This window comes from Cynocephalus volans, chromosome 16, assembly GCF_027409185.1.
Source record: "Cynocephalus volans isolate mCynVol1 chromosome 16, mCynVol1.pri, whole genome shotgun sequence".
NCBI lineage: Eukaryota > Metazoa > Chordata > Mammalia > Dermoptera > Cynocephalidae > Cynocephalus > Cynocephalus volans.
Genome location: NC_084475.1, coordinates 6,820,699 through 6,843,671, shown reverse-complemented (window position 1 = coordinate 6,843,671; position 22,973 = coordinate 6,820,699). Strand labels below are relative to the sequence as shown.

Genomic DNA, 22,973 nt, shown 5'->3' with positions numbered 1-22,973 from the left:
GAGGGCATCTTAACCCTTGACTTGGTGTTGTCAGCACCATGCTCACCCAGTTAGCTAACCGGCCATCCCTGTATGGGATCCGAACCCATGTCCTTGGTGTTACCAGCACCACACTCTCCTGAGTGAGCCACGGGCCGGCCCAGACAATATCTAATCTTGAACCCAGAAATGTACCGAAGTAAAGCAAGCAGCTACAAGGCACCATTTCAGAGTTTTTATCTGTGAAATTCACTTCTTACACCTCTCCACCAAGGTTCCCAATCATAACCTGTAGACCAAACTAAGAAGCATGTAAAAATCTGCAATGCATCAATGCAGCCGGGCTCTGAAAATAGCAGCTGCAGCCACAAACCAAAGAACAGGCCTTTGTGAACAGAGTGAAAGAAACTGTTTGTCCTGAGCTCATCTCTTAAGCCACAAATAGAACTCCTCACTCTTACTAAAGTAATGTCTTTAAACAGAGATAGGAATTAATTATATGAAAGTAGGATGTCTTAGTACATTAGGTTTTCCTAGTAAGTTTCCAAGGCCCTGATTTTCCAGCCAGAGCCTCAGAGAATATGAATTTACATGAAGGGAGGTAGCAGCACTTTGCAAAGCATAGGTTTGACAGCGTTAACAGAGGCCAGGCTCCAGATGAACCACACAGGACCAGAGCTGAATCACCCTTCTCAGTGCAAAACCCATGCTTTCCAGGTGACCATGGTTACACCCTGACTTTGGGCACTGCCTACAGGAGAATGGCTTCATTCCAATAGCTCCAGTGAACTTGTCTCAAATGAAACTGTCCCTTGTTTCTCAAACAACATCAAATTTATCTCAGCCAAATCAACACTACTTAGGAAGATGAACCAGTTTCAGAAATACTTCTCTATTAGACTCACATCTAAGCCACACAACTTCCTGAACAGCTTCACACCTGGGCTACCTTCTCAGCCCAATGCAGCACCTTTCTTGCATTAAGAATATCAAGAGATACCACTTGAAGTCAGACTGATAATCCAAACAGTACGTACTTTTTGAGTGGTACTGAGGTTATCCTTTAATCCACCTTGAACATGTAATTGTCCTCTGCCCACCATTAGCGATGCTGAGGCTGAAACATCATGCAAAGTCCCTTACAGAGTTCAACTTGGCCTGACAGATAAAAAGTCAGAGAGCTTAGCAGATGGCAGGGAATCAAAGGGGGCAGGGCAGGAAAAGGTTCATCTTTTCCATCTAAGCCCAAAGCCCAAGCCAGGTGCCAGAAAGATAGAATAAAAGCTGTCCCATTTCTTTGAAATGCTTTAATGATGCCAAAGGATGGTCTTTAGTGGACCTTTTAAATTGATTTATCTGTTCATTTCAAAAGATAGATGAAAACCATTCCAGGGATTCAGTCTTCTCCAGTTTAAAGTAAATTCAGTACAATGGAAAGATGGGAGCTCCCTTCCTTCCTTTATCCTTTCCTCCAACATTTTAAAACCCACAGTGGTGCCAAGCAAGGTAGATGTGGGGGGCCTGTGGGGCTGTTGGACCCAGGGCAGGGTGAGGACAGTGCGTAAGGGAATGATGGCAATGGTGGCTTGGTGTGGGGTGTCAGAGGCCAAGAGAGGTGAGGAGGGCATCCATGAGTGGGTGGTGGTGAAGAGTTTATTGGTGCTATATGAGGGGACTAATCCAATAGACACATATAATGAGGATCAAGGGAGCCAGGTTCTTTACTGTTGGAAAGGGGAGTGGTAAGTACAGAAAGGGAAAAAACTAGAATAAATCTTGTGGTGTCAGATTGGAATCAAAGGTATTGATTTGGGGGCCGGCCTGTGGCTCACTCGGGAGAGTGCAGTGCTGATAACACCAAGGCCACGGGTTCGGATCCCATATAGGGATGGCCGGTTTGCTCACTGGGTGAGCGTGGTGCTGACAACACCAAGTCAAGGGTTAAGATCCCCTTATCGGTCATCTTTAAAAAAAAAAAAAAAAAAAAAACCCACACAAAAACCCACAAAGGTATTGATTTGAACAGAGAGTTTTTAACATATATGTAAGTATATTAATATGGATATAAATGTGTATACCTACATATATATATCCCCTAGCTCTATCTGCTGAGAGGGCCTGGGATCAGATACACTCCAATAGCATTGAGCACACTTAGTGCTCAGTTCTTGCTTTCTAAATACCTGTCTTCACTAAAAAAAACCCACTAGGAAATCCTTGGGGGAAATGGCTGATTCCAGAATGAGGCAAAGTAGAAGATGAGCCTGGAACAACTTAGCTTGAAGTGCTCCAAGGGACACATCAAAAGGTCATAAAAGCCAGTCTGAAGGGACTTCCACCACCCAAATCTGCAATAGGAGCATTAAAATAATAGCAATGGATTATAACGATTGAATAAAACAAAAACTTATGAGTTCATAGTGAGATAAATAAACGAATAGGAAAAAGAAAAAGCTTTCTTGTAGTAGGATGCCAACTGATAAATGTAGAAGAAATGGTGGGATTAGAAATCACTACTTGGCAACCATCATAGTAGTAATTCAGCCAAGAAACTACAATAGATACTGAAACTAGGGTAAAAAATTTGATGAGGAACAGGGTATTCATAGTCTCAAAACACTTCTCTACAAAGTACTTATATAATAACTTTCCAGTGGAGGAACTCAGCAGCCATCACCTGAATTAAGTGATATCACCAATAATAGGGAAATTCACTTATGTATCATCTGATAGAATGCAATGGGAGGAACTCAGCACCACTTCTGATATTCCTACCAAAAATGCATAACCTAAACCAAATCATGATGAAACATCAACAAACCCAATTTGAGTTTGCAAATAGCCTGTAATCTTAAAATGTCAAGGTTACGAAAGTGAAAGCAAGCTTGAAGAATTGTTCCAGACTGGTTTTCTGGGGTCAACCCTTCCATCACAGGCCCAGAGGCCTAGCAAGACAGAATAGTCTCGGGAAACAGGCCAGAGGCACCCTCTACGAGCTCACTGCCCAGGACCACCTTGAGAAGCTGCTTCTACCACCAGCACCCCAGCTGCTTCAGCTGTTCCAGCTGTGGCTAAATTAGCCCCAGGTGTGGCTGCACCCCCACCTTTGGAAGATACAAGCTGGGAGCCTTGGTGGCATCCATGTGGTATTGAGTTTGCAGGCTCACAGAATGCCAGAGCTGTGGAGGCTTGGGAGCCTTCACCCCAATTTCAAAGGATGTATGGAAAAGCCTGGTGGCCCAGGATGAGATCTGCGGTGGAGTTACCACGTAGTCTTTACTAGAGCGATTCCAAGAGGAAATATGGTGTCAGAGTTGCAGCAGAAAAACCCCACCAAGACCATGCTTAATGGAGCTGTGGCTGTGGGAGCAGGACCGCAATGGAGACCCCAGACTTGTAGAGCTACCACTGTGCAATGCCAGCCTGTGAAAGTTATAGCATCACCTGAGACCAGGAAAGCCATAGGAGCAGAGCTGCCCGAGGACTTGGGGACCCAACCCCCACACCAGCGTGGAGAGAACATTGAACATGGAGTCAAGGTACATGATTCACAGCTTAAGATTTAAAGCTTGCCCTGCTGAGTTTCTGGCTTAGGACCTGTTGCACCATTTTTTTGGCCTATTTCTCCTTTTTCAAATGGGAATATTTACCCTATGTTTGTCCTACCAAGATGAGACTTTGAACTTTTGAACTGAAAGAAGTTAAGACTTTGTGGATGGAATGAATGTATTTGTATGTGAAAAGGACACGAGTTTGGGAGGCCAGGGGTGGAATGCCTTGGACTGTGTCCCCCCAAAACTTGGCCCCCACTGTGGGTGTTAAAAGAGTGGGAAATCCTAGTATGGTAATTAAAAGGTGGGGCCTTGAAGAGGTGATTAGATTGTAGGACCATGCTATAGTGAATGGATTAATAATGGGCCAGGGGTGTGGTTTGGAGGGCTTTAAAAGGAGAGCATATGGGAGCCTCTCTCTCTGCTCCACCATTTTCTACCATGTGAGACCCCTGCTTTGCTGTAAAGCCACCAAAGAAGACTCTCACCAGTGTGTTCCCTGGATTTTGGACTTCCCAGCTTCTGAACCTGTAAGCAATAAATATTGTTTATTAAAAAAAAGAAAAAAAAATTGTTCCAGACTGAGGGAGACTGAGACATAACTATTAAATGCAAAACAATGGTTTGTGTGTGTATGTGTGTGTGTTAAGGACATCATTTGCACCACTGGGAAAACCTGAACCGTCTGTGGATGGCAGTAATGTTTCCATGTATTTCTACTTGTGATGGATTTATCTGGTGATACAGAATGTCTTTGGTTACAGAAATTACACAGTAAAAAAAACAGGGGTGTTGGGACATCACCTCGCAACTTATTCTTAAATGGTTAAGAAAAAAATTGATTATATTTGCAATATTCCTGTACTATACTTTTCTGTAAGTTTGGATTAAAAAAAAAAAAAAAGGTGAAAGCCAGGCATTACGTTGAATCTTAAACTTCTTTTCCTTATGGAAAGTATCTCCATTTTCTGAAATTTTAGGTTCTTTTTTTTTTTTTTTTTTTTAAAAAGATGACTGGTAAGGGGATCTTAACCCTTGACTTGGTGTTGTCAGCACCACGCTCTCCCAAGTGAGCTAACCGGCCATCCCTATATGGGATCCGAACCCGTGGCCTTGGTGTTATCAGCACCGCACTCTCCCGAGTGAGCCACGGGCCAGCCCCAAATTTTAGGTTCTTAAAGAGAAAAATTATTTGTGTCCTGTCACATTTTCATGTACAGGTAAAATAATAAAGCAATTATGATAATACTTACGTTGAGTTGGAAATCTAAAATGTAGAAATGGAGAATTGAAAATTCCTTCTTTGCTAAAATTAAAAATATATCCTTTAACTGTATGGATCATCAAGAGGAAAACATGTAAAAGTGACTATTGGAAAAAAAAGCAGAACATTAAAAAAAAAAGTAACACTGATAATGATCATGTTTAGAAGTGAGTGATGTGGTTAAAATTAAGAAGTTCTCTCTTTTTGTGTCAAACATTTAAAGACATGATAAGGGCTGGCCCGTGGCTCACTTGGGAGAGTGCGGTACTGATAACACCAAGGCCATGGGTTTGGATCCCTATATAGGGATGGCCGGTTAGCTCACTTGGGAGAGCGTGGTGCTGATAACACCAAGTCAAGGGTTAAGATCCCCTTACCGGTCATCTTTAAAAAATAAAAATAAGGGCCGGCCCCTTGGCTCACTCGGGAGAGTGCAGCGCTGGTAGCGCCAAGGCCGCGGGTTCGGATCCTATATAGGGATGGCCAGTGCGCTCACTGGTTGAGCGTGGTGTGGAGGACACTGTGAGAAGGGTTGCGATCCCCTTACCGGTCAAAAAAATTAAAAAAAAAAAAAAAGTAAACAAATAAATAAAGATATGATTAAAAAAAAAAAAACTGTTCCCATCAGCTGCCAAAAAAAAAGAGACAATTTTGCTAAAAGTGAAGATCCTTTCAATTCTTTAGACAGAAATTAGAGGGGAAGCAGTGCTTAAAATTACATGAAACTGAATCTCCACTGAAGATTTAAAGTGGAGACCATGAGCACTTGCTTAACAAGGATACCGCATTTTGATACTGTTTCCAGGTACATTTTTGAGTCAGGAAAACATCCTAAGACAGATACAATTCTTCCCAATTTGCTTCCCCCATGACTTAATGAGAGCTTTATTCATCTTTGTATGTATCCACTGCAACTGCCTAGCCCATGTATTTGAATTCCCAAATAATTTAATGCAACTTACAGTCAAATGACACATTATGTATAACACTTTCACACAGAAATAAATTCTTGATGTTTTAAAATTCTTATTTATATGAATAGTTGCAGTTATTAGTCACAAAATGGCAAGACAGATAGAGATCTCAAAGTAAGAAAGAACTTGAGAAAAGTACATATTGAAGGGCTTCACAGATATAAAAAACAATGGTTAGAACCTTGATAAAAAGTAATTTTTCCTAGGTTCAAGGTTTGAGTCTGTCTGAATTCTTGAACTGTCCAACATTAACAAGACACCACTTACAGATATTCCTTTTAAAAATGCCTGAAACACAATGAGCTCACATGGTGTCAGGAGCAGGTGCCTCTCAGCCAGTGTTGGATGCAAGAGGCTTGCGATATTTGCACTGAATCCAAACTCGGTACATTGTCAGCTGTTTCCCTCGGTTCACTTGCAATCGGCGATCCACCAGGTTTTGAACCTTTTCCAGTCCCGCAGTAGTGAACAGTGTGTCCAGTTCATCTAGTTTGGAAAAGAGAGGAGGTCTACAAAGCTTCCCCTGAAGAAAAGGCATTTTGTTTACTACTTCCCATGGTAAACGGGGGCTTTAGCAGAGCCGTTTGGTTATAAATGTAGCACTGGCTTGGCAACAAAGTTCATGTTTATGGAGGGGAGGGGAAACCAACCACCTGAGAAAGGCAATCTGGAAGCCAGAGGCAGATCCTTATTAAGAGTCAGCTGATGGGGAGGAATTTTTAAGAAGATAAAAGCTATAGGCCAGGGCTTTAAAAAAAATTACTTTCGCAGCTGGCAGGTTACAGGGATATGAACCCTTGACTTTGGTGTTACAAGGTTGTGTTCTAACTAACTGAGGTAACTGGCCAGCCCAGGGTTTTTTAAAAAACCTTTGGTTTGTATTTGGCCTGCAGGGCGCTATGTACAACATAAAATTATATGCAGAAATCTACATATATGTATGTAAAGCAATTTTTTAGGAGAGAGGTTTCATTACTTTAACCAAAGGCTCAAAGAAGTATGTGACCCAAGAAATGGCCCAGGATTGGAGTATTCATAAGGCACTGGTAGAGGAAGTTGGCGGACAGGGCAAGTAACAGGTGAGAGCAATTCCGGGTTATACCTGGAACACAGGAGCACTTAAAGCACTACGCAGTGCAGAGGGTGAACCTGGCTGAACTGGAGACAAGTCTTAGAAAACGGGCAGATTTCCCATTTTGGACAAAGTGAGAGAAAGGAAGAGCAAAGCAGTGGACTGAAGGCACTGCACAAGCCAGAGCTGTGTGGGGACCAGTGAGTGGCTCAGTGGCTTAGGGGTGAAGTATGAGGGGTGGGGAACCTCAGGAAAAAGGCCACCTAAAAGATGGGAGGGGCCATATGACCTCCCTTCTGAAAGTACACTGAAGACCATCTAATCTCGTTTTCTTTCCAACAAAAAAAGATGAGTGTTTTTCATACCTTGTGTGAAGAAGTAAACTCTGGTGCCATCACCTCTCACATAGAAATTTCCAGACAGACACTGACCTGCAGAGTGACATGGTAAAAATCAGAGAAAACTTCAAAGCATGTCTTTGAATTTCATTGCTAATCAAATGTGCATCGAGATATCAATTTCCTGGGCCGAGAACATACTCCTTTTTTGGTCACACCTGGTACTCTGCATGAATCTGCAGTTTCTCTTCTATGGAGGAAAGATGCTTTGGAGAAGAGCAGCTCCATGGGACAATCAAACTTCAATGTCAGATAACATGTGATTCATAGCTCCTTGTTCTAGAATTGTTTGATGAAAACTTGTTTACTTTTCTCCTCCCCCTGATTAAATTAATAGGACAAACTCTGTTAAAGCCTTCCTTTCTGCTGCTAAACCTCCTGACCTTGCCTCAATTTAACAACCTGGCATTTAATCATGCTACATCTTCCTGAATGTCAATACATTCATATATATGTATTTATTTTCCTCCAGCAACTGTTATACGCAAATCAAGTTTGAAATGCTCACCTGTATGTTGTTTTTCTCACTCAGTGAAACAGAAAGGAAATCCCTCCAAGGCCAGCGTTATGGGGTCTACCCAGGTGCCATGCACAACATCCCCCTATCCAGAGACAACTTTGTTTCCAAGATTTTGCTTATACATATATTATGTGCTGGTTCTTGAATAATTCCCCAAAAGACTGTTAGACTGAATAAATAATACCAGGGAGCTTTAAAAAATGCCATCATGATTCATATTTCTACCAGTAAGGGAGGAGTGTACCTTCTTCTCTGAATTGGCCAGCAATAGGTTTAAGAAGTACCATCTCATTATTTTTATTTCCTTGACATTTTGTTTATTGACCATTTAGATAGGCTCTTCTGTGAACTGACTCTAAACATTCCTTGTCTGTTTTTTGGGTGGGTCATTGAGCTTTTCCTTATCAATTTCATGGCAGCCCCTTGAAGAGCATAGATACTAAGTCTTTATCTGTTATATGCACTGAAAATAATTTCTTCTCAATCTGTCATTTGTATTTTAACATTTTAACGGCATTTTTTGTCATACCACATTTAAAATTATTTATGTAATCAAATGTCTTTCTAAAAATAACTCTTCCAAAAGTAACTGTCTTGGTTAAATAGACCTCAATATCTAGATTATACAAACCCTCTTAAATTTTCTTCAAAAATATACTACCCTTGCCATATATTAAATGGCTTTATACATGGAGCTCAAATTCCACAGTCTCTATTCTGTTCCACTGATCTGTATGTTTGTTCAGATGGCAAAACCATTGTTTTGATTATAGTGGCAAAATACCTTTTTTAAACCGAAGCTGGGCCATGTCATAGCGGCCATAATCTCGCAGAAGCATTATCCCTCCAGGCTTCAAAAGCCTACTCAGCCTGTTGATAGCCTTCTGCATCCTGTGGGGCAGCAGAAATGAAGATGAGGCCTCCTTAAGGACAGGTTCCTTTTCCCTGTAGCATATCCAAAAAAGCCAGTAGACTTCCTAACTCTGACACACCAACCCTGAAATCTTAGCTCTGCCCTTGCTTCAGTTGGACAGCGGGAGCTGGATTACATGTTGGCTGCTTGCTTCCAACTATGGCCTCGATTCACTGCCTTCAGCCTGAACAGTCTTGGGGACAACCTGTTTCTATCATAGGTTGGGGGTAGGTTCCATGCTCTCCATCTGGCTCACTTCTTCCTAGTCCTGGGATTGCCATCTCTGCCTTGTACTCCCCTGGCTTTTTGGATGCAGCCCTGACCATCCAATGTGAGAACTCTTGAGGTGACTCCATCTGCCCTGAGCTCTTTCGATGCAGAGACTGTATCTTTCTGTTTGTTAAATGAAGACTTGGGCCGGCCTGTGGCTCACTCGGGAGAGTGCGGTGCTGATAACACCAAGGCCACGGGTTCGGATCCCATATAGGGATGGCCAGTTTGCTCACTGGGTGAGCGTGTTGCTGACAACACCAAGTCAAGGGTTAAGATCCCCTTACTGGTCATCTTTTAAAAAAATAAATAAATAAAAAATAAATGAAGACTTGTCGTCAAGAACTTATGATTTACATGGTGATACAATCAGTATGCAAATGAATACCACAGACAGAGGGCTTTACATGTACTACTGCACTTCCCATATGCAGCATTTTCCAAAAGTCTTGGTGCAGGTTTAAGTTTTCATGACTTCAGAAGTTTAAATGTTACAAACTTACAAAAAACATTTCAAAGTTTATTTAAATTTTGAATAATAATATTTTAACTTTAATGTTTTGTTTCATTCATTGGTTTTTAGACAGTCTGTAGAATTTATGTTAATTCCTTTTTTTTTTGGCAGCTGGCTGGTAAGAGGATCTGAACAGAAGTCTGCAGCACTTAAACTTCTGTTTAAAACCATTCGGAGGGAGGGGGGTTTCAGTAATGGGCCACAATAATCAACCACATTGTATATCGACAAAATAAAATTAAGAAAAAAAAAATTAAATTAAATTAAATTTAAAAAAAAACATGCCAGGCCTTTCGGGCTGTTCTTCAATATGCCTTTATTTCACACTCACGATATCCCTGTCAGGTTGGCTGACTTCAATGCTGTTCTAGAGGAAATCACTCAAAGCCCCTGCCCTTTGGAGCCAGCACGGGTCCTTGGACTCTCACCAGAATCTCACTTGCTGGTCTTTGTCGTCTTCAGACATGTGACCTTCAGGCTTTCTGACACCTGTTTACCTTGACCTCTAACACTAATTTATTTGTCTTTATTTTTAAATTTACATGTCTTTTGATTGGCTCTGATGTTCAGAGTGAATAGATGTCTGAAGTCTCTAAGAAGCTATTCCGATCCCATGGTTTTGGGAGTGTGGTTGCCCAGACCACCAGTATGTGCCAAGCCCCTGACCTCTGACCTGACTCACTAGAGTTAAACAATGCCAAGCCTACTCTGGTGTTAGTTGATGGTGCCTGATCTGTCAGCCACCATCTCTCTGATTCTCCTTCCTGGAGAAAGTAGTTTCATAGGACTACTGGCTGCCTGATGCACAACGTTTTAATGGTATCTTCTAGGGCACAGCATTCAACTTTCCTTTTATCTAAACCTGATTTTATGAAATTCTGTACTGCAGTTTCCAAAAAACAGAAGTAGAGTCCACCTTAAACTTCAATTTAAATTTTGTACTGTTAATAAGTGTGTTTTACTTAAAGCATTTGAAAGGCCAATAATGAGATGTTATCTATCTGTCATTGTGCTGTGGCACCCATGGTTCTGAAACAGCATGCTATGAGACTATCAATAGGGAATTTCTCCACCTATTCATTAAAGATTGCTCCCCCATTCTTCCTGAGTGTTAAACTGTACCAGTGAAAAATAGAACCAACCACTGCAGCCAGCAGGCCGAAGTTTTGAGGCTGAAACAGAAGTTGGACTTCAAGATAAATTTAGGAAAATGGTTGAGATGCTCATATCACTCAAGATGGTGTGGCTTCTTCCTGTCTATCAGAAAATAAATAAAACCCTTTCTTTTTAGGGACCAACTCTAATATCAACGTCCCTCACCAAAGCTTTATTTTTGTTATGCTCCTGGTTAAGGGACCTAAAACTTACTTGTTTGGATCAACTGCTGAAAGAACAAATATGAGAATGATGACATCAAGACTGTCCCTGGGCACTGGGTAACTTTGATCTTCATCACACAGATCGTGAACAAAGGCAAAACACCGAGTAGGATCATATTCTGAATTTGTCTGCAGATAGTTGGAAGAGATGAATGTGTTAGAAAATGTTAACACAGCCTGGAGAGAAGCTTACCTTTCTTTAAATGTAACTGCTGCTACTTCCCACAGAGGAATACATTTCTAATCATTATAGCATATGTTTTTCCAGTGGGGATTCAAAAGGTAAGAATCAGGAACAACCCAGGGAAGATCCTGTGGAATTTTAAGATGGAACATTCCAGATTCCCTTTTTATTCTTTATTCTGGTGTACTTTCTGCATTTCTCATGCATGAAGTCATATCTGAGGATTGGAAAATGATCAGGGAAATAAGTGACCAACAGGGAAAAGAAAAACCTCATCAAGAGAGAGAGAAAGCATATTTTAAAAAGCATGATTTAAAACAACTCCCACTATAGAATATTACAAAGACCAAAGAATTCTCCAAGAAAATCTACTTCTCTAGATGTAGAAAATTTAACCTATAATTTGTTATCATAATATTAAGTGAAGATGCCTCAATATTCATCTGATTTTCATCACAAGAATAACTAATTCCAGAAAGACAGAACTACCAATTCCTGAGCTCCTGTGCTAGGAGCATTATACATGATCCTAACAAACACATTTTAGGGCATCTTCCCTATCTATATCCTTTTTCTCAAAAAATGTTCCTCATAGGCCTATTTCAACAAGGCAAGTAGATTTATCAGCTGGGCTGAGTCAACTAGACCCTTTCCAGGGACTCTGGAACTGGGACACAGTCATTCTGGTGAGATTCCATGAACACCTGAACAAGGTGGACTTGTAAGGGACTGGAAGGGGCAAGCGCATTGGGATCATGTGCAAAACCAGGAAAAACTCACTAGAGAAAGCTGGTCTGCAAAGAGAAAAGCAAAACAAAACAACAACAAAAACCACAAAAGGGCAATGAGAGATAAGACACCATAAACTCAAGGAAGGTGTTGTGATAGAAGGATGGGGCAGTGATACCTCCCAGCCAGCCAGCTTGCCTTGGTAACTGACACCTTTTCAGGACAATTCCAGTCCTTCCCCAGGCCTAGGTCACACTGTGCATTCTTAGGTTCTATGACATTCCCTTTTATTGCCTAAGTTTGTCTGGCTGTTTCTGTTACTTGTAACTCAAAGAAGCCTGACTGAATCATCTCATTTCAATCCTTAAAATCTAAATTTGGAGAGGTCAAGAAACCTGCCCAGGGGCCGGCCTGTGGCTCACTTGGGAGAGCGTGGTGCTGACACCACCAAGTCAAGGGTTAAGATCCCCAAACTGGTCATCTTTAAAAAAAAAAAAAAAAGAAACCTGCCCAAAGTTCCACAGTGGGTAAGTGGCAAATCCAGTATTCATGCCTGACTCTTTACTCCAGGCTGGTTCAGTAAATCTTCTAATTTTAGACCACAATACAATAAGAATATCTCTAGTGACCTTGATTTTTAGGAGATCCTTTTCCCACTAACCAGAAGATTACTGATAGGCCGTACTGGCCAGCTGCCAAATCAAAAAAACAAATCAAAATGAAAGAAAAAGAAAAAAAAAAAAAAGAAAGAAAAGAAAATTACCGATATGAGCCATAGCACTTACCTGGACCAGTTCTATAGCTGTAGAAGAAAAATCACAACAATAAACAAAAAGTCCTGGGTCACTGAAATGGCAGAAAAAAGAGCAGAGCAATTAGAATACAAATCAGACTATGTTTATTCTCTTCTTTGGGTAGCAGAGTTGAAACATCAAAGGACAAAGAATACCATTCATTCAAAGAAACCGCACCTATCAGTCAAAATACATTTCATTTGGATTATGTTTTTTTTTAAAAAATTTATATCCTGTTTTAGGACCTGAGGATATGGCTAATATTAAGTTTATCAAACAATCAACAAGTTTCAAAACAAGGTCTCCTCTTTCTCCACCTACACAAATACTTTCCCTTCAAATAAGTCTTGCCTTATGGCACCATGAAAATTACTGTACTTTCTCTCTGAGCTACCTCCTCGGCACTTTCTCCATGCCACGAACACATCTGTACCTGTTTGCCAGGCTGCCTCCTACCATAGGGTGAGTGCCATGACAACAGAGATTATATCTTTCATTTATTAGTTCACCAAATATTCACTGAGGGTCTGCTATGTGTTGGATATTATCCTAGAAGCTGGGGAGACAAAGATGAACATGACAAAACTCCTGTGCTTGTTTTTGTTATCCCTAATGTCTTGCACAAGTCTTAGCACAAAGTAGCAACACAAAAAATGTTAAATTGATATTAATAACGACCAAAATTGCTTTCATGAAACATACTTTATATTTATTCTGAAGATATCAAAATACAAAACAACTGTAATTCCAGAATTCTTTCTGTTGAGCTGGGGGGGAATAAAAGGGGGTGGGAAGGTTATGTGTGTGTTTTGAGAAACAACAGCCCAGAGCTTTTCTGTACTGTTTGCCTCATTATTTGAGTCAGTTCTTGAGATTTTAGGGAGCACGTGATACCTCCAGCTTCTCAAAGGCTCAGGTTCTGCTTCAACTTCTGGGAGGTACAATCAAGAATAATAAGCCAATATGGTAGTCACTAGCTACATGTGGTTATTCAAATTAAAACTGAAAGTTCAGTTCCTCAGCCTCTTTAGACGTATTTCACATGTGGCCAGTGACTACCCTAAAGGATCGTGAAGATAAAAAACATTTTGGGGGCAGGAAAAAAAAACATTTTCTTCACTGCAGAAAGTTCTATTGTATAGCACAGCTCTAGAGAACAGGGGCCATGCCTTTCCCCTGTCAGCCAGGCAGCTGCACGTGTGGAGTAGCCATTGTGATCATGTGCTAAATTCTAACAGACCCAGCTTCTGCCCTCCCAAAGGTTACGATCTAAATAAGAGACTAAGGGGTTGGCTGGTTAGCTCAATTGGTTAGAGCACGGTGTTGATTAACACCAAGGTCAAGGGTTTAGAGCCCCATACCAACAGAAAAGGTCATCAACACTATGTTCAAATATACACACAGAAAAAACATTAGAAAGACATACAAAACATTGTGTTAACAGTGGTTAATTTTGGATGGTGGGTAATGCACTGGCAAGGTGGTGTTTTGTTTTTTGAGCTTGTCTTTACTTACCAAGTTTTCTACTTAACACATATAACAAATATGGCAGAGTTACAAGGAAAAAGCACATAGAAAAAACTGCATGAATCAGGAGTCCTTCACTGGGCTTCAAGGATAGAATTGTATTTCAAAATAGTTGGTTTTCCTCTATTTTACTTCATATACTTAAAAAAAATAAATTAGTCTGAGACAATTCTATATACAGAATGTAGATTAGTGGTTGGCAAGGGTAGGGGGTAAGGTAAGTTGGGAAATGGGAAATGACTGCTATTGGGGATGGGGCTTCTTTTTGGGGTGATGAAAATGTTCTAAAGTTGATTGTAGTGATGGCTGCGCGACTCTGAATATACTTAAAACCACTGAATTGCACACTTTAAATTATATCTCAACAAAGCTGTTATATATAAAAACAAAACAAAACACATTAGCCTGAGAAGGTATCCAAGGCTTTACCAGACACTGCATTAAGAAACAATGTTAAGAATATCTGACAGAAAGTGGGCATTAAAGTAACATAAGAAATGCAAAGGGCTAGGACCGGCCTGTGGCTCACTCGGGAGAGTGTGGCGCTGGGAGCGCCAAGGCTGCGGGTTCGGATCCCATATAGGGATGGCTGGTTAGCTCACTGGGTGAGCGTGGTGCTGATAACACCAAGTCAAGGGTTAACATCCCCTTACTGGTCATCTTTAAAAAAAAAAAAAAAAAAAGAAATGCAAAGGGCTGCCAGGTTGGCTTGGTTGGTTAGGACACAGCCTTGTAAGACCAAGATCAAAGGTTCAGATCCCTGTGCTGGCCAACTGCCTCCCACCCCTCCCCCAAAATCCATCTTTTGAAAAAGAGAGGGGGAAAAACAACAACAAAAACAAACAAAAGAAACATAAAAAAGGCTACAAAGACTGCAGAGTACAAATATAGTTGCACTGTATTAAATAGGGAAGTTTTCCAGGTGCTTCTGAACTAACATTTGAGGAAGCACAGTCTAGTAGAAATGGAGGAAAACATTTTGGGAAGGTACAGAGACAGGGAAAGACATGCAGTATGACCAACTCATTGAGGGATAAGCAACAAGACATATTTCAGAGGGCGTAACCTTGTACAGTATAGATTTTGAAAACTATGTAGAACAATATAAACCTAATTCACAGGCAGTAGAAAGCCTATGTCAGTTCTAAACAAGGGAATCACATGAATGAGTGGGTTCTAGCAAGACATAACACAGTGATATTACTTAGATGACACAAGCAGGCTGTGATGAAGATGCCATCCCCATTCTTTTTTACATTCTGATGACACTGATGACTGATGGCCATAACTTTTGGAGGGAAGCCCATTTTAAGTGGGTTCCTGTGTGTCATCAAGAGTAGAACAGTCTCAGGCCGAGCCCGTGGCGCACTCGGGAGAGTGCGGCGCTGGGAGCGGGGCGACGCTCCCGCCGCGGGTTCGGATCCTATATAGGAATGGCCTGTGCATTCACTGGCTGAGTACCGGTTATGAAAAAGACAAAAAAAAAAAAAAAAAAAAGAGTAGAACAGTCTCTTCTCTTTATTGTAAGCTACCGTAACTTGCCAGATTGTCTTATAAATTTCTAACAAATAATACATATTTGTAATGAGGTCAATGTCTCACTGAATCCTGTTGATAAGTACTATGGGCTAAACTGACAAAATTATTTATTTATATGCAACCTTTTAGAAACAGTGGGTTCAATGGAGAATATGAAACTACAATGTCATTTTCAAGAGTGGCCTGAAAATAGGTGTGCTATAATAAGTATATTTGGTGTTTGTCAGTGGTGCCAGGCACAGAGCTCCTAAAACCCTAGGAATTTCCTGAGTATTAGGAATGTCTTGTCATTCATAATGAGCCCCTTCAGGATCAAACTGAGTTTATATTAATGAGGTAACTTGGGGTGGGGCCCCTAGACAGCCTCAGGATGAGGTCAACAACAGAAAGACCAACTGATTAGAGGGTTGAAACTTTCAGCCCCATCTACCAACCTCCTGGAAGGGGTTGGAGGATACAAATTAGACTATATAAAATTCCTGATGAGCTTCCAGGTTGGTGAATACATCCATGTGCTGGGAAGGCTGTGCACACCAACTCCACGGGGACAGAATCTCCCGATCTTGGGACCCTTCTGGATCTCACCTTATCTATATACCTCTTCATCTGTATCCATTATAATAAACAGGTAAATGTAGGCAAAATGTTTCCCTGAGTTCTGTGAGCCATTCTAGGAAATTATCCAGAGGAGGGAATCACAGACCCTGGATTTATAGCCCATAGGTCAGAAGTACAGAGCCCCAGATTTGTAACTAGCATCTGAAGTCAGGACAGTCTTGTGGGATTGAGCCCTTAACTTGTGGGATCTGATGTTAAAATCCAGGTAGTGTCAGAATTGAATTGCAGGATACTGAGCTAGTGGAGAATTGGTAGGTGTGGGGAAAAAAACCCTGCATTATCTGGTGTCAGGAGTGTTCTGCGTGAGAGTGTACAGAAACTGTATTTTCACCAGAAGAGGAGACACTTTCATGCATGTCAGCTTTCTCAACTCTACCATGGGGGTAATGACAGCCTAGCCACCGACTGTTCCTCAGAGAGATCACAAGCAGAGAAATCAAACGTGTTTTAAGCACCTTAGACGGAGGCACTATATATTAACACTGTAACAGGTTTTCTTTTTTCTTTTTGGCAGCTGGCTGGTAGAGGGATTGAACCCTGGACTTTGGTGTTATCAGAACCACACACTTTCATCAACTGAGCTAAATGGCCAGCCCCTAACAGGTTTTAAATGTAATTTCGCTGTTGAAGAAGGTAACTTATACATAAAAGTAAACTAACAACCCATACATGGATAATGTGGAAATCTAAATCCCCTGTAATCCATGCTTCCTGATAACCACTGTTTATAGTCTGATGCAGCAAGAGTTTTGAAAAACAACAAACCTTCACTTTTCTCCTTTTTTGCTATAATATAGTTAAACCATACAACATACTTACTTGTTAGTTTGTAAAATTGGGAAGACTGTGTTTCCCACACCACAACCAACCTGCAGATAAAAATGAACTATTAACCACAGAATTTTCCAAAGAATTAATTCCCTGAAGCCATGGAAATAATTAACAATCAACAACAAATATCTGGACTGAACAAGTGGCAAAAACAAGAACGATGGGCTGGCCCCGTGGCTCACTCGGGAGAGTGCGGCACTGGTAGCGCCAAGGCCACAGGTTCGGATCCTATATAGTGATGGCCAGTGCGCTCACTGGCTGAGCGTGGTGCTGACCACACTGTGCCAAGGGTTGCGATCCCCTTACCAGTCAAAAAAAAAAAAAAAAAAAAACAACAACGATAATGACAATGACAATAACCTTGCCTAATTTTATTAGGGAAGCTGTAGTGACCAGAAGTAAATAGCACCCATGATATTTCCTGATCTGACCTCAGGAACCCTTAAAGAGGTAGCCATAAAAAACAAGAACATGGACTTTTGTTAACAGATAGGAGATGGTTTAGAAAAAAGGGCATGGGTTGCTTTTACTTTTTGAGTTTTGTCAAATGGCCCTCTAATGAGATATTTTCTTACTGAGCTCCATTATATCATTATTAGAAAACTGTGTCTAATAGACTGGGCTGAAAAATTTATGAAAGGGGGACAATGGCAACCTAGATTTAACACTGTGTGTAGTAATAAAAACAGTGACCAGGCTTAATGATGTGCCAGACATTGTTCTTAGCAGTTTTACATACATTGTCCCAGCCTTCATAACAACTATGAAGCTGAGAGGCAGTAGTTCCACCGCTTGGGGAAGGTAAGGGACATGTCCAAGATCATGCCTTAGGACTCTATCCCAAGGCTAACCAACTCCAGAAATCAGCTTCCAGTGGAGTGCGTAGTCCTCATTTGTGAATTTACATCATGGTACCCACGTAGACATTTTGCCAAGTCTAGCCTCTGCAACAACATCCAGCTAAGAGGATAAGAATTCTCCCTAGCCTGAGATGCAAGCACAATCCCAACTACCCTCTCCATTTTTACGACCGTGTTAGAAGTAACAAGTTGTCTTGTGACCTGGGACTTTTTTCCAGAGGGATAGCACTACCATCTTGAGCTCTTTTACCTGTATGAGACAGTGACATGTGGCAGGTACAGCATGATGCTATATAACCTTTGGAAGTGATATGGTGTTTCCAGATAGTACCTCTGTTCATCTAACCTTTGTCTGCCATGACCACCAAATACCTGGTCTACACGTAGGGCATTTCAATTGTTCAAGAATGGAGGTGATTCCAGGCCAATATAAGGGTCAAGTGTAGTTAGCTTCATCAGACAGAACTCACTTTTATGGTCAGCCTCTCTGTGCTACCCCATGTACACAACATGACAGATTCACTAATTCCACTACCAGGACAATAAAAGGAGGTTACCTCGAGTATTCGGTAGGTGGCTGAGGATCCAGGAAATTCATCAGTACATATTTCCAGGTGACCGAGTTTCTGAGTTACATTCTCCTCCACAGGAGGTGTCTGTGTTTTATGTTCCAGGCTGTTCAAAGAACACTTGTGCTGTTCTTCTATTATTAAACCAGGTCCATTCTCACTGCTTCCACATTCAGGTATTTCACTCCTCTTGTTCTCCAAGAACAAATCCTTTAAATGACTTTGGTTTTGGCTAGGTGCCAACTCAGGGAATTCAGTAAAAAGCCAATGTCTATCTTTGAAAAACCCATTTTCATGGATTTTATAGAAGTCATTCCAGTATTTGTGGGCATTGATCTCATAATCAACTGCAAATATGTAAGAAAGAATTTTAAGAACCAGATCTCAAATATATTTATATCTAATGTCAATTATCCTACTTCACCAGATGTCACTTTTTAAATGTCACTTTTATACTATAAGTATCCTCAAGTAGAGTCATAGTCTCAGAGCCGAAGGCACTTCCAAGATCATTAAGTTCCACCACCTATCATTATACCTGAATCTCCCCTATTTGTCATTCCCAGGGAGTGTAACTTTTGCTTGAATCATTGGTCAGGAACTTACTACCTATCAACTCTCCTCCCTTATCTTTGGATGGCTTTTAACTATTAGAAAATTCTAACACTTAAACAAAAATCTGTCTAATTACTTCTAGTCAAAAAAGGTCCTACTATTATTCCTCAGGGCCATACAGAACAACCCTTTTGGATTTGAGGTCAGTTGTTTTTCCTCTTTAAATCTTCTCCTTTACAAGATAAATGTCCCACTTCCCATGTAAACTAGTTACCATCCAGGCAGCTCTTCTTTAAGTATGCTCCTCTGACTGTGGTTATTTAGAGTGTAGAGCCCAGAAATGAATTCAATATTACTAATAAATACTACAAATGGAAACAAATGAAAGAAAACCTAAAAAACTGGATTTTAGTTGCACCACTGCTACCACTAACTGCTTACCTCTGTGCAAAGCACTTAATGTCCTGCGGTCTAAGTTTCTTTAACTGTAAAAAGAGGATCTTGGACTACATGATTTTCAAAATCCCTTTCAACTCTAACTTGCTTTGATATAGTTTCTGTCGAACTACACAGGGTAAACTTTGTAACTTAATCTTTTCACAGATTTGTACAGAAATCTTTCAGTGGGTGGGTGCTACTCTCAAATTTCTAGTCCTATCCTCAATTATCTGGACCAACCAGTCCTAGTTCTAGTCTCCAGGGATATTTTAAGGTGAAATCATCTACCTCTAGAGGTGGGGCCTCTTTTCTTTGCCCAGATTGATCTCTACTCTGCTTCACTCATCTTTTCTTGGCAGAAATCCTCATACCCATCACACTCATCGTACCAGGAAAAGACACGTAATCACCAATCATTGGCCCCCTCTCCCAACAACGTTTAGAATCTCATCACTTGAATCTATCTTCAATGGCAACATCTCAAGCAACGTGTCAGTCACGCAGACGGTACAGCCTCTAAGATGATCACATGACCACACGATTGCTTTATCAATATAGGTCTAATCAGCATAATTAAAAATTCAATAGAAAAATAAAAAATTAAAGAACAAAAATTCAGCCATTAGAAAATAATAAAGACAAAGTTACCCTTCCTCAAATGAAAACCACCACGAAAAAATCCACAACTCAAAGTAGCCTCTATGCCCTGACAGGACTCTGCTCAAATGCAGCCGTTTTCTTCGTTACTCATCCCCTCCCGCTGCCGTTGGACTCGCGTTCTCAGGCCGGTACCGCGGCTTTTGGCGGCCGAGGTTGTCCGGCCTCTCCGGGCGGCGCGTCCGGCAGTCCGCTGGCTGCGGGACCGCCGAGGGCCCAGCTGAGCGCACCTTGTTTCTCCGGGCACACCCGCTGGGTGCTGTTCTCCTGGACCTTCCTTTCCGCCGCCGCGGCCTGCTCTTCCGACCACTCCACGTTGTCCCTGAGGAAACCAAACGGGCAGCTTAGGGACCTCACGTGCCAGATGCGCCTAGGGGGAGTGGCTGGCCCGGGAGCGCCTGTCCCCGGGAAGACAGCGCCTCAGGTAGGGCAGCGGGACCCGTGGCCGGCGGCCAGGGGCTCCTCGGAGCGTTCCGGGGCAACAGGACAGGAGGCAAACCGCAAGCCGGGCGAGGGGCAGGGCGGTTACCAGGCGTTGTGGTGGAAGACGCGCGCCGGATCGCTCAGGAGCCGGCTCCCGAACTGCGGCCTCTTTCCGCCGAAGGCCGCGGGCCCGCCTTCAGGGTGGGCGCCGGCCATGACTCCGGAGCCGGCAACACCCTCCTCTCCGTGACGCCGGGGCGTCCTGCTGGCCACGCCCGCTTCCGGAGGGCGGGAAAAGACGGAGCTGGGGCGGCGCTGAGCCCCGCTGGGTGTGGCTGCCCCTGAGCTGGGAAAGGGGGTCTCTGCGGGGAGGGGCCCGAGGGTGGCGTTTCTCTCCGGACTTGATTGTCCCCGAGGAGGCGCTGGCGGACGTGCAGGCTGGGAGACGTTCCGCCGGAGCTCCAGGTGAACGCCGCGGTCCTCTAACAGGTTCCTCAGTTTCCCTCAAGAAGTAAGACAGAAAAAAACCTTGAGTCACTTCGGTTGAGGGTCCCACCGTGGAGCTGATGGCCAGAAGGATTTAAGAAGGCAGCCGGCGGCGGGAGGAAACAGGGAATTCCCAGCTTCTCCAGTCAGCTCTTCATAGTGCGGGAGGAGAGGGTGTCGCGGGAGGGGGCGTGAAGTGAACTCCGAGAAGCAGAGACGAGCCCGTCCAGCCAGACGGAGCACCCAGGGACAAGTTTAAAGTTTTTTATAACCATCTACCTTTGTGAATCATCCATACCCGGGCTCGTTAGTACAATCCAGACTGTAGTACATACGAGTGCGTACGTACGGTTTGTTATATGAATACATTTTAAGCCTTACGTTTCTATTTCTATAATTACCACGGTTTGAGTCTCAGAACAATCTAGAAGGAAGCGTACTGTCAGCATAAGGTTAGTTGAGAAGACTTTCAAGACAACCGTGATGAACACCACTTGGAGGAGGAGGAGAGGGTTGATGAGGGCAGCGTTAGACACAGTGCACAGGGGACCAGGGACGGTTGATTCCAGTAAGTAAAACTGAGGGGAGCCATGAGCGACTCCATACTTTCCCAAGGAGGAAATGGGAACAAGTTCTAAACCCTCTCTAATCACGAAGAAAAACGTGCGAGTTATTAAAACGATAGTAAAGAACTTGTACTTTATTTGAAGACAAAATACTTTTGCCCTTCTCATGGTCTTGTGAAACATTTTGAACCAAAAGCTATTTTCCAAAACAAGTACAAGGATTTCTATCTTTTCTCAAGGCCAGCTATTTGCAGATAGGGTGGTTGATTTCATATTTATTTTTGGCATATTGTCCTCTCCTCTAGGGGCTTTTTTCTCCCCTCAGCAAAAGCTGTTAGTGTTCCCAATCAGCAGTCCCACTGCATATTTTCTTGGAGAGAGTTAACTGTCTTCACTTGAAGTTACTATGTTAGGGCCGGGCCCGCGGCTCACTTGGGAGACTGTGGTGCCGATAACCCCAAGGCCACGGGTTCGGATCCCTACTTAGGGATGGCGGGTTAGCTCACTTGGGAGAGCTGGTGCTGACACCACCAAGTCAAGGGTTATGATCCCCTTACCGTCATCTTTAAAAAAAAAGTTACTGTATGAGTTCCAATAATTAGAGCCATTTAAAATGTCAACAGCTTGGGTCCTTTTTGTGAGATCAGCTGAAGTATCCTAAACTTAATTTCATACAACTATCTTTGGTTGGCCTATACAACTCATTTTTCTCCATCTTTTGAAGCATCTAAAATAATTTTTCAGAAGAAATTTGGAAGACATGGCTGCGAGTTGTCTTTGGTATCAGCCTTTATACTGGACTGTAACTTCAGAGAACACTGTTTCAGAGGAGCTAAGGATCTCTCTGGTGGTAAGAACTCTTCCAGCTCACTGGGCAGCATGGGTTCAAAGCTTGTAAAGGTTAAGAACTCTCTGAACTATTGCCTTGAGTGTTAGCTGAGGATAAAGGTAGTTAATTGTTTCATGCTTTTCTTTCAGTTCCAATCAGTGGGAATTCTGGACTGTTTAAGCATGTGCTCTGGAACTGAAGAGCTGGGGAAAGGTTCCTGGTGTCCTAATTTGCTCTCCCTAAGGTTTCACAAAACCTAGACAGCCTTTGTAGCAGCCTAGATAATTGGATAATTGTATAAGCTAGCTTAACAACTTTAATATTAAAAGCTTGTGTGTTTTTTTCTTATTGCAAAATAAATATATGTTTATTGTAGAATATTTAGAAGATATAGATAAAAGAAAATACCACTTCCGGGGCCGGCCCGTGGCTCACTCAGGAGACTGTGGTGCTGATAACACCAAGGCCACGGGTTCGGATCCCATATAGGGATGGCCGGTGCGCTCACTGGGTGAGCATGGTGCTGACAACACC

General features: G+C 42.2%; 1 protein-coding gene and 1 long non-coding RNA gene across 3 annotated transcripts; one reads left to right on the top strand and one right to left on the bottom strand.

Annotated features, from left to right (window-relative positions):
- Positions 1-3,801: 3,801 nt before the first annotated feature.
- On the bottom strand, positions 3,802-21,241 carry METTL2A (methyltransferase 2A, tRNA N3-cytidine). 2 transcript variants are annotated; one of them, XM_063080525.1, is made up of 10 exons: positions 20,665-21,241; positions 20,366-20,457; positions 18,474-18,832; positions 17,045-17,094; positions 12,533-12,593; positions 10,824-10,963; positions 8,543-8,649; positions 7,206-7,271; positions 6,077-6,254; positions 3,802-4,058 (listed from the first exon to the last, which is right to left on the bottom strand). In XM_063080525.1, the coding sequence occupies exons 1-9, from the start codon at positions 20,772-20,774 to the stop codon at positions 6,100-6,102; spliced, it is 1,140 nt and encodes a 379-aa protein (XP_062936595.1). In that variant the 5' UTR covers positions 20,775-21,241; the 3' UTR covers positions 3,802-4,058; positions 6,077-6,099. The 2 variants fall into 2 exon arrangements, with proteins under 2 accessions (XP_062936595.1, XP_062936594.1); XM_063080524.1 differs by lacking the exon at positions 3,802-4,058 and having other exon boundaries at positions 5,711-6,254; positions 20,665-21,240.
- LOC134364589 (uncharacterized) lies at positions 20,878-22,711 on the top strand. Its single transcript, XR_010021855.1, has 3 exons — positions 20,878-21,069; positions 22,335-22,460; positions 22,589-22,711. It is a non-coding gene; the product is annotated as an uncharacterized LOC134364589 (long non-coding RNA).
- Positions 22,712-22,973: the final 262 nt, after the last annotated feature.

What these genes read in the sequence shown, in the direction of transcription:
- METTL2A (XM_063080525.1), bottom strand. Translation starts at nt 20,774, where the DNA reads ATGGCCGGCGCCCACCCTGAAGGCGGGCCCGCGGCCTTCGGCGGAAAG. An exon ending in GTCTTCCACCACAACGCCTG is followed by an intron (nt 20,458 to 20,664) that starts GTAACCGCCCTG and finishes TGGTTTCCTCAG; the next exon opens with GGACAACGTGGAGTGGTCGG. An exon ending in CAGCTATAGAACTGGTCCAG is followed by an intron (nt 10,964 to 12,532) that starts GTAAGTGCTATG and finishes AACTATCTGCAG; the next exon opens with ACAAATTCAGAATATGATCC.